A 12,242-nucleotide genomic window follows, 5' to 3' on the forward strand; every position below is an offset into this window, starting at 1 on the left:
ACAGATTATTGGTTAGCCAGAAAACAACCACACCCACAACAACAAAAAACATCATTAATATTGCGACAGCTTAAATTACGAATCATTTGTTAAAAGAGAAGGAACAAATACTTATGAATTTGATAGATAAGAGTGTGGAGGAGAGATTCAACACTATAAAAGAACTAGAGAAAGAATAAATAATAGCTCACAATATGAATGAATGTATTGGTACATATGAATTACATTGTGACTGGACTTTAGAATAGATGAAGCCAAGGACTCACAAAATGTGTGTTTCTTCAAGGATTCCTGAGACGAGTGAGACCAATCATGCAAAAGCGGGATGGGGACTGTGTGTTTTAATAGCGAGTGCTTTTGAAATAAGTTAGGGAGGGGATATATCAATATTTTTACATCAATTATCATTGCATTCGAGAGAAAGTTCAGATTATTTTCGTAGGTAACAAACTCCTTTTTTTGTTTCACAAAAATTCAAGCACTAGTAACCTGTGGTGACCTGTGGCCATTTCAGGTAGGGTAAACCTACGAGCCCGACATCCACAAGTCAAATGGCCCACGAGCTTGACATCGAAAAAAAAAGGTCCATCATGAGTCACGCAACCTGTGAGTCATAATACAGTCCATGAGCTCGACAATACGCAAATAAGACCAATGAGCCCCATACTAGGCAAAAATGGCCCACGAGACATACATTAAGACCCGTGATAGTGTCGGTATCGTGATTTTTTTTTCCTTGCGGCGGACTCGTGATGTAACAGAACATTATTAGCTCTCAGGGAAGATATACAAAACGCAATGTGTAAGTACAAACGTTAAAAAAGAGCTCATACTTTACTCGGAAAAGTGGCAATTCTGCGAGATGAACATTTTGAGCAATTCGACCCCCTCTCCAACAACCTCCTCCCCCCCCCCCACTCCCCAGTCTGATTCCACCTCCTTTCCATAATATGACGACATAAATCACATAACGTGTCAACTCAAGCTCTGTTAATATTTTGATATATTTGCCTTTAAAGCTGCTGAAAAAAAGGAGAAAATAATAAGCAAATAAGTAATACTTTTAATCGCAATTTTGAGAGTATTCCTTACAAGTGAGGTATCATTGGAAAGCCTTTATTTTGCTCTTTTTGATGATGAACTCATTTTAAAATGTGTAAAAATGGCGCTTCAGGCGTTATGCGAAGATCTTCTTGTGGACATGGTCATCGTGTCATGATATCGAGATCTTTTCTCTGTTTTCATCGTATTAATAGTGTCATGAACTGCGTTGGGTTAATGTTCCACACCAATGATTTATGTACCTGAATTGTAGGCCCCGGCACTTTCCGATTGACAGATAGTACTGGTCGGGCGTAGCCCGCCAGTGGCACGCAGTCCGTTCGGTGACAGTCGTACGTTTTAAACGGGCACTGGTAGCAGGCGCGAGAGACGGAGAAGTAACTCTCGATGGTCCAGTCGTACTGGCAGGTCATTGGTCCAGGGCTGGTATCACAGTCTCGCACGCAGGGGTGGTCCAGGTCATTTATCAGCCAGTGACCTAGAGTGATCGCAATAGTCAAGTTTACATATTTGAATTCATACATTTACGATTAGAGCAGATTAGGTGAAGAAAAACATAGAAGAAAAGTGTTGTAAAATGTAGTTTTCGGGCTTAGACAAACATTCATAAAATTTCATAAAGTCCTCCGGACTCCGATGTTCAAGCACACGTGATGATCACCTCACATTGATATTGAACTGTGATATTATAGCGTATTGGTGGAATGTTTAAAGGGACAAAGTGCCATACTGCTTAATAGGCGTTATCGCCCAAACATAAATACCAATGAGAGGTAAAGGGTTTTTTTTTTCTCTCTCAATATTTGTACTAAATATAAAATCGAAGAATTTATATGTATTGCTAATAAAACGGGGCCTATTCTTTAGGATCACCACAAATATAGAGTCCCGGAGAAGTGACAATGTGACTTATCGTTATCTCATTAGCAACTGAACAGCCCGAAATCGCCCGTCCGCTTTGTGTGTGTGTGTGTGTGTGTGTAGTGAGATGCTGTACTATTTTTACTGTTTTTATTATGATATATGATGTGTGAATATATATATATATATATATTAAAGGGACAAAGTGCCATCCTGTTTAATAGGCGTTATATTTCATATAAATATGTCTTTTGTATGTCTATCATGTCTGTGTATCTATATGTTACAATGTATACGTGTGCTTTGTATATGTAAAATGTATCGATATAACCGGATATGCATGCAAGCAATACAAATTTCGAGAAACGGACAATAAAATTGAATGGAATTGAATTGAATTGAAAAATATATTTCATATTAACGTTATATATACCAAAACATAAGTTTATGTTTTGGTATTGACATTCCCCGTCGAGACTCCTGAAGAAGGTGGAGGCCACCAAAAATTTGAGTTGTTCAATAAACTCATTCTTATTGGCGAAATAATGCATTACTAGTTTATTTCTTGATTCTTCGCTATATTGGAGCCAATACGTGAATTCGCAACATGTATGAACATAATATAAATGGGCCGTGACGCGAGAAAAGAACCCTTAGGGCATTCGAAAAATGAGTTTTTACCTCCACATTGTAGAAGGAGCTCTGATATATTTAAATATGCAAACCTTTTTCTGAAATTCCAATCCTGAATGACCCCATTACGACATTCAAAAAAGCATGTTTTGTCCAAAATCCTGTCACTTTTTTGATGCGTCTATGGATGTGCGCGCAGTTAGCAGGTGATTTTTTTTTTTGCGCGTATTGCTTTGTCAAAATTCCGCGCCGTTTTCTAGCGTTTGCGCGCAGCGGCGCTAAGGGCCTTTTTCTCGCGTCACGGCCCATGTTATATATATGAGATTAAAACCTAAAATGGCATTAAAACGCTTTATCCTGGCGAGGAAAGCGCATGTTTTTGAAACAAGACACCAAAAAGGTTAGTCATCGCATTCTTCATCAGCGACCAGGATGCGATGTGATGTTATATATATATATATATATATATATATATATATCATAAAAATTACAGGATTATATTTCAATTGCAAAATGTGACAGACACCTTCGATGATTACATAACCAACACTTTTGTGATTGGATAACTTGCATAGCAAAATAACTGAATTTATATACAATCATATTCATCAAAGGTTATGAACAAATAAAATATCTAATATTGAATAGAAGTAGGCTTGGATTAGTGTTACATTGTTCCCTATTTCACATTGGCTTAAAACTTGATCTGTAAAAAGTGTTTACAATTCCTTAAGTATAAAATCTTCAGCATTATACAAGATATGATGAATTCTAGATATTCTACTTCTCGAGATATGCACCATCAGCATTTTCAATTTGATCGCATGTTCTGTGTCTTTATACATTTTTGATATATTTGATGGAAATAAATGTCATTGAGCTGGACTGAAATAATAGAAAAAAACTATTAGATATGAATGAATCTTATCTACAACAGGTATGACGCAAGGACGTACGTGTGATTACAAGTCAAACAACTGAAATTCATCACCGAAAAGTTTGCACAACACATAGTCAAGTAGGCCTTTCACACGTGCAAAACACGCGTGCACTTGCCCCCAACAGAGACAGATAAATACACAGACACATACACTCAGTAAACACATTTGGCGCATGCAGCACGTCCTGCCGGGCGAACCATACTTCAAGCTGATAACACAGGCATACCTTCACTTAAGCCAGGGTTACACCAAAGCCAAGTTCTCCCGAATAAATTTGGACCGATTCTGCCCGAATATGGCCTGAATCGGATGGATTCGGTGGATTCGGAACCTATTCGTGTCTGATTCGAGGAGCTCCCAGAATCAGAGACGAATAGGATCCGAATAGGTCCCGAATCAGAGCAGAATCGCCAATCTGGCTATATTCGCGAGGCTATTCACCCATCTTGGCCGCTCAGTCGACCTATTCGGCTGCTATTCGGCCGTATTCTGGCGACTCACTCGCCTGTATTCTGCTCTGTATTCGGATAACAATTCGGATGGATTCGGGGAGATATTCGGACATTCTGGGCAGATTCGGTTCTATTCGTGATATTCGGGTCAATTCGGCTTGATGATTCACGCCGTTACTCCCCTAATGATAAGAATATAGGCCCGAATCTGCCCAAAATGCCCCAAATGCCTCCCCGAATCCAACCGAATTCCATCCGAATACATCCCGAATGTGGCCCAAATGAAATTTGTCGGGGCCACTTTACATTCGGGAGTATTTTGGAGGGTATTCGGCTAGTTTTGAACATTTCAAAACTGGCCGAATCCCTTCACGAATGTTCCAGAATTCCTTCAGAATTTTCGCCCATTCGGGGAAGGAGAACAGAATGCTCCCGAATCCACCCGAATACGTGTATTCGGGTGGATTCGCAGCTGATTCGGCTCCGGTGTAACGGGGGCTTTAAATAGGAAACGGGGATTGAATGCAGGGCGTGTACGCACGCACGTGCCCACACACGTCATGCTATACTCAAAGTCTAGATGTAACCCAGCATGGCCGGCGGAACGGGGGGGGGGGGGGGGGGGGGTGGGTGTGGGCAGGGGCTCGGGCACCCCCTTTTTTGCACCATACAAAGGAATACATAAGGTGTCACCACTTTGGCCCCCCACTTTTTTAGCGCGTAAGTGGCACTAGAAAGAAATAGATAGAAACCTTGATGTGTGAGCGCGGTAAGGGTTATGTTTTTGCGCTGAACCCGAAAGTGCCCCCCCCCCCCACTTTTGAGAACTTTTGAAAACTGCTCAGTGCTTGTTGATCCCCACTTTATTGCTACTTGTCACGCTTGTCATTATCCACAGTATGTGCGTATCATATCTGTTCACAACACTTCAATGATTTAATCTTAATAATGACAGGGACTGAATAGAAATCCTAGGCCACCATAAATGCAAACTTTGACTCAGGAAGAAAAGCAAAATTAAAATGATATACCTAATCTAAACAGAAGGAGTTACTGAACAAAAAAAAAACAGAGCAAAATATCAATCAGTCCTAAACTACACTTTAAACTTGTTCACATACTGTCGAGCAAAAATACATACGCACACACGCACATACATACACATGAACACATCTACGAATTACTAGAAAAGGGATCAAAACATGAACTTACATTATTTGAACATTGAAAGTTGAAAAAAAATGATCAAGGACTTTACACCATAACGTATAAGGTATACAACAATTTATGACAATTTACTGTGTTAATTCAAATAACATGGACGTAAAAAAACCCCAATCAAACAGGAGGTAGAAAGTCCTATATAAACAGAAAAAAAAAAATCCTCTTCATCTATTGCGTAAAAACGTTCAACTAAAATAAGAATGAAATTTCAAATTACTTGATTCATGTTCAGTTGTTTAAAAAGAGAGATGAAAACGTGTCTCAAACAGCAGTCCCTTTATACACACCTGTTGGTCGCCACAAGAATAATCTCGTGTTGGTGCTTCCACCATACATGAATGTTGATTTTGAGCACAATTTTTCAAGCATTGCAAGATAATAATTATATTCATATGGTGTAATACATAATCACACACACACACGTATACACATACACACACACATTTATATACACTGTATATATATATATATATATATATACATATATATATAATCATTGATATACATACATAATATATATATAAATATATATATATATATATATATATATATATATATATATACATCATATATATATATATATATATATATATAAAGATAGATAGATAAAAATACATATATGTAAACATATATAAATCTTGTATGTATATCAATGATTTTATAATATGCCTAGACTGCTTGGATATTTACACCATCGAGCTAACGTGTCATTGCGCAGGGACGTGCTTAACCTCCACAAATCTAGGAGGAAATTGCGGTCAAATAATCATGGTGTAATGCTTACTAGTCAATTATTCTTCTATCTCTCATCACATGGCTGATACTAGGAAACTTTGATCTCTATGTACGCATGATATAATATGCAATGCAATGTCTTTCTTCAAAACATCAACGCAATCTTAATACCTCAATGACAACTCAAGGACCTCTGTTGATGAACCTTACGTACACTGTACTATTAATGTTGAACACTTCTTATTGACAGAATGACCAGCTTGTTGGTTGATGGTTGTTTCAATAACGTATTAAAGGGAGTGTATATTTTTGGTTGAGACCAAACTTCAGGTTTCTAATATTTTTTGGTGAGATAATGAGAAACCTCTTACGAAATGACTGTGAAAGAGCGTGTAATTCCAAGAGGGATTCAACGATTATTTGATGAAAATCGGTATTGAAATGGCTGAGATATAAAAAAAAAGAGAGAGAGCATTCCTAATAAAATGCGGACCCACCTTTCATTAGGATCGATTTGTTTTACCTTGTTCTTGGATGTCTCAGCAATTCCAAAAACCGATTTTCATCTAATAAAAACTTGGAGATCCTTTTAAAATGGCATGCTCTGTACTATTTGACAAGTGATTCTTGGTATCTCATAACAAGTTAAAAGCCCAATTCTCATCGCCACCAACACTATACAATCCCTTTAAAGGTTGACTGATGCTGATCAAAGGCCACATGGAATACACATTCTCTGAAATGGTAAATCAACATTTGAAATGCAGTCACTCACCCAACCTTTCGGTCAATATTAAATTCAACAGTCAAAATGTTGGATTAACCATTTCCGAAATCACAATTAGTCATTTTAAGTGTAACATTGGACGTTTTTAACAACAAATTTAACATGTAAACATGTATCTTGACTTAATTTTCTGAGTACGTTTCCTTCGCCAAAACTGATAAGGCCCTTTTAGAAAAGGTCGATCACATGTTGAAAAGAGTAGATAGGACGTTCGAAGGTTTATATGACTCCATTTTAAAGTTGTTTGAACTATTCAGTTATGATTCATTGTCGCACATTTTGCTTTAGCAAATATTGCGAGATCATAAACCAAGCTGACGTGACCAGCTATAAGTAGAAAACATTATCTATAAAAGAAGACCTTCAGATAATTTTCAGACTTTTGAATTGTACACCTATAAATTGGTTATACTGGGTACAGAGTTTCAGAATTTATCATGATTGTGATGAGGAATAAGAATATTTATGAAATTCATAACAAATCAAAATGAACAAGGATCATGACATGGCAACTTTACATAAATATGCATGATAAGGTGTTCAGGAAAGTAGACGAGAGAAAAAGGCAGGGCCGGCTGAGCGTTTTTAAAAGTGAGTGGGGGCCCACTTCCGGGTTTCATGAGCTAACAAAGAAGAAGAAGAAGAAAAAAAAAAAAGGTCCTCAGCTCATCTCTCCCCTTCCATTTCTGGGTTTCTTCTGCTGACAAGCAAAAAAAAACCTAACAAAAAAAAAAAACAACAACAACAACAACAAAACGAAAAAAAAAAAAAGGGTCGTCAGCGGAAAAACATAACCTTACCGCGCTCACACTTCAAGATCTCCATCCATATCGTTTTAGTGCCACTTACGTACTTCCGGGTTCAAAAAAGTGGGGGGCAAAGTGATGAGATTTTATGATATGTATTCCTTTGTATGGTGCACAAAAGGGGGGGGGGGAGCCCCCTGCCCCCCCCCCCCCCCCGTTCCGCCGGCCATGAAAGGCATGCACAGATCCACACAGGGGAACTTGCTAAGCAAGTGGTATTGTACTGAAATTAAAGCGCTACATTTCTGCAATATGTTAACCTCCTGCATCATCGGGGCATTTGTTTATCTAAGATATATAATGATATATAAGACCATAATAAATTCTGCAAGTCTGTACATGGCACTATCTATGAGCTACATAACGTGAAATTAATAAATCGTCTGATGATCCTTTAAGGACAGGATAATATTTCACATCAACTACAGGATTTCAATTCACAGTGAATGGCCAGTTGTGGGCTTGATAGTGAAAATACCTCGAGGAAAGAGAAAACAAACATGTTCTTATATCAATCAATGAAATAGGAATATGTGACCTGCCCCTACAGGAAACAACGTAACAACCATAAAACTGTAAAACTGACAGCTGACTGGTATCATTTTTTTTTTTAAATGAAGGGAAATGGAGGGAGTAGACGAGGCAAATTGAGATAGGAAGGGAAATAAAAGATGGAAATTGAGAGGCCATTCTAGTCATCTGATCTGGGCAAGATCACTCTATGTTTGAACATGAATTCCACAATGAGAGCAAGGTTATGTATCAGGTCGCTTCGGGTGAAGTGCCTAACCAATTAAAAAAAAATGCATAAATGAGCTTATTATGTACTGGCTTATTGTCACCTTACATTACAAAACCATCAAAAAGTCGCATGTGTCAGTATCCGGTATACTTGAAAATATGTCTGTAGCAGCGGGCGTACTGGCGAAAAAAAAAAAATAATCGAGAAGTTTAACATCGCGAAGTCTTTACTATCTTTGGTCGTCTGTTCACACTGGAAGACAAATTCTCGATCTTTGGATCGAGAAGTTTAGATCACTAGTGCACGTGCGCAAGAAAGAAAAAAGGGCGCGCCGACTTAGGAATCGAACCCGGGTCTCTTGATGATCTGGAGAGAGAATCTAGAATTTACTGTCTCTGATGAACAAAGTAAATCAAAAATTGTCAAGGTGACTGTCTCGACTGTTGCAGTAACATAATCATAATTATAATCATACAGTTTTTTCTTCTTTCAACTGCCTGATCGGTAGTCCAATCGGGCAGCTAAGATTTGAAAATGAAATGCTATATTACATTTCCTTTCATTTTGGGCCATTGCAATTCTTTTCGGGGAACCAAAATAAATAATAAAAAAACAACAAAGATTTTACTGGCCCACGCTAGCAACCAGAGAAAATGATAGTGTCAAGCCCTGGTGTAAGTGAAGGGAATTGTGTCTTTCGGAAAAATTCAGATTAACAAAATTTCTGATGGCGAACCTTTTTATTTCGTATGAATGAACCACATATGTGACCGTGCATCACAAAACGAACAAAAAGTCGCATGCACTGATTTTGTGTGAGGACTGAAAATAGGTGAAAAGGGTCAATTTGGTCAATCTTGACTTTTTTATATTTTCCGAAAGAGTAAGTCTTCTTCTACATTATGCTAAAATTTGGTGTCATAAAATGAACAGGAAAGTGTGTTTTTTAGCAGTTTATCTCGAATACTTTTTTTTGGAATAGTGTGATTAGGTGTGTCTTGAGAGTCCTCCTTGCATTTCTTAAAAAAAAACAAAACAAAACCCTGTACACACTCGTCACTTTTAACTCTAATAACTTTATAAAGGATGATGCTACTGCTTTGAAAGTTGGCATTTATCATGGACAGAATGTGTTAATATAATATGCTTAATTTCAGCTTAATCTGATAACCCCCTTCATTGTGGTTAAACCGGTGGGTTCATCCTGCTTTTTTGTCCCATTCATTGCACAGGTAGCACGGCTTGGTGAAGATTAAACGCTTGAATAGACCCTGTGCTTCAGAGCCTCATTTCTCAGTTCACACTTCTCTAGAGTGTGTGCTTTCCTTCCAATATTTAGATAGGTTAGGAGGGTCCATTTGATTTGAGTTATACATCATTTTAAAGCTTGAAGTCTGCTCTTTCAGAATATGCTCTTAACTAAAACTGCATGTCTGGCGACTTTTTGTTTGTTTTGTGGTGCAGGGTCACATATATAAATAACGAAATATATAGCAACGAACCTTATCTAATTTTGGTATTAACAATCTCATAGCTTGGAACTTTAGGATTAACGAACCCTATATTTGAGCAATTTCGGACTAACGAACCACACAAATAACACCACAAATCTTCAAATTAACAACCTTCCTTCATTTTAGAGTTAACGGACATGTACAGACACCGAAAATTCAAGTGTATCGAAATAACAAAATGGTTTTAATAATGATCCCTATTTCAGTTTTTTTTTTTTTTTAATCATAAAACCTTTGAGAAAACGAACTTCACCTAACGGTGCCCATTATGACCATCTAGGTAAACGTTTGAAAGTATATTTGACTGGGAAAAAGTGTCATTGCTGACTCTACACCCGCATTTACAAGGATAAATGAACGACCATAGTTGTCCACAAGCAAGCAAACATCGAACAATATTTCCCGTTCAACTGACCAAAAGGACACTCTCGGTGACTGAACGGAAGTGTATACTGGAAAACATCTGGCGTTTTTATTTCATTTCTAAACCCAGCAAGTACTGCGACCTGAACCTCGAGGAATTGCCGAAATGGTGACAGCTGGTATCTGCGCTTTAAAATTTTGGCGTAGACTGTTCCAGGGAAACTGGAAAGGCTTCAAGCTAATCGTGAATGAAATGACTTAAACAACTTCTAGCATTCAAAAGAAACATTCCGTCTACATCATGATGTTAAAGGGATGGTACAGTATTGGTGAAGATGAGAATTGGGCTTTTAGCTTTTTGCGAGATACAAAGAAAACACTTATAATATAGTATACGTATACAGAGCATAATATCATTGTAAGAGGAATTCAAAGTTTATTTGATGAAAATCAGTTTTGAAATGGCTGAAACATCCAAAAACAAAGTAAAACAAAGCGATCGTAATAAAAGGCGGGTACCACCTTTTATTAGAATCGCTCTGTTTTGGATATCTCAGCCGTTTCAAAACCAATTTTCATCAAATAAGTGTTGAATTTTTCATGGAATTACATGCTCTTTCATATTCTATAAGAAGTTTCTCATTATCTCATCAAAAAATGTTAGAAACCTGATGTAAGGCCTCAACCAAAACTATACAATCCCTTTAAGCAATGTATGCAATCAATGAAATCCTCCGGGATCATCCCGTATATTCTGCCGTCTCTCTCGGTACTGGATGGCAGTATTTATTTGCAGTAGCATATCAGAACCTTTATTCAGTCCAACGTATGTGTTTCTTTTTTATGATAATCATCAGATTAATTGAAGACTTTCATCGCAAAACATGCAGGCCAACTGCCATTTTTCAAACATTTCTAATCAAGTCCGTCATGAGACAGCGCGAAAAAAAAAAAAAAAAACCCTTCAGCGATAATCGCTACGGTCAGTTCGTTTTGCGATAAATGACTTCAATTAATCACCCGGAACTTTATTTGAAAAAAGAAAACCCTCTTTGAAGGATTATCAAAGAAAGATACATCAACATTGATAATCACAGAGCAATCAGAGTTTTAAAGGTCCTGTTTACCTTTGGGAACAATGATTTAAAAAATGTTCAAGATATCACATTTGGTGCACATGTGTTACTGTTGTATCACAAAACATCCTACCATATAACATTTTCGCAATAAAGCCTAAAATATAAGGAGATATCAGTACTTTCCTCGTTAAACCATAACTGTAGATGGCTTAGTCTGGAAACATTTTTTTTTTTTAAATATTATAACTATTGTTCACATTTTGTGTATTTAACAATACTTAACATCGATTATACGGATTCAAATTTGTACAGTGGTTGTTTCTATCCCAATCTCACATTTAGAACTATTTTAAAGCACTGATGCTGGGTTTTTGTTTCATCTGCAAATGGTAAATTATACCTTTAAGATTACCTTTGATAGAGTGGTGCTATTGACAAAGAACTCGATCTCTGACAGCATGATACAAATAAGCGACTGCATTTCAAACTCTCTAAGGTAAATGAACTATTGCGCCACTAAGGGCACGGTTGTCTTAATACAAATCTGTTATAATCTCACTAACACAAAGGAATCGGCTGATAGAGTCAAACATATTTTTTTTTTTACACTCTTTTATACTAAAAAGAAAATAAATGATCTTCATGAACAGTGTACTCACCCTCTGTCACGTCCGTGTAAACGTGCAGCAAAAGACCGACTATCACAAATCTGCGCATATTCACGAGATTCATCTTGATTCTCCAGGTCTAAGACTGCTTGCACACTTAATCTGTATTTTTTGTGAGGGGAATTATTGCTTTTCACAAAGTTTAACGCTAGACACAGATGCTCTACGATTCTATCAGACAGTGTCCATTATAACCAGACGAAACGGACAATTCCGACTTTGACTCCCCAACGCGGCGATGGACGCTGTTCTGACTACAAAAGTGACAGTCTCGGTCTATTTAACCTGAAAACATCGAAGGTCCAAACTTCGCCCGATACCCGCATAAAAAAAGAAGAAGCTTACCGCTAAAAATACTATTGTGTCATCTGCAGC

At 37.4% G+C, this 12,242-nt stretch overlaps 1 protein-coding gene across 1 annotated transcript in view; it reads right to left on the bottom strand.

Moving 5' to 3' along the window:
- The window catches only part of LOC140236286 (uncharacterized), a 30,050-nt gene extending 18,119 nt beyond the window's left edge, over positions 1-11,931 (bottom strand). The window contains exons 1-2 of the mRNA XM_072316241.1: positions 11,859-11,931; positions 1,305-1,540 (exon numbers count right to left, since the gene is read on the bottom strand). Coding sequence (XP_072172342.1) covers positions 1,305-1,540; positions 11,859-11,931 — 309 coding nt within the window. The remainder of the gene's footprint in view (positions 1-1,304; positions 1,541-11,858) is intronic.
- Between the last annotated feature and the right edge of the window lie 311 nt (positions 11,932-12,242).

The sequence above is a fragment of the Diadema setosum genome, chromosome 12, assembly GCF_964275005.1.
Source record: "Diadema setosum chromosome 12, eeDiaSeto1, whole genome shotgun sequence".
NCBI classification, from domain to species: Eukaryota; Metazoa; Echinodermata; class Echinoidea; order Diadematoida; family Diadematidae; genus Diadema; species Diadema setosum.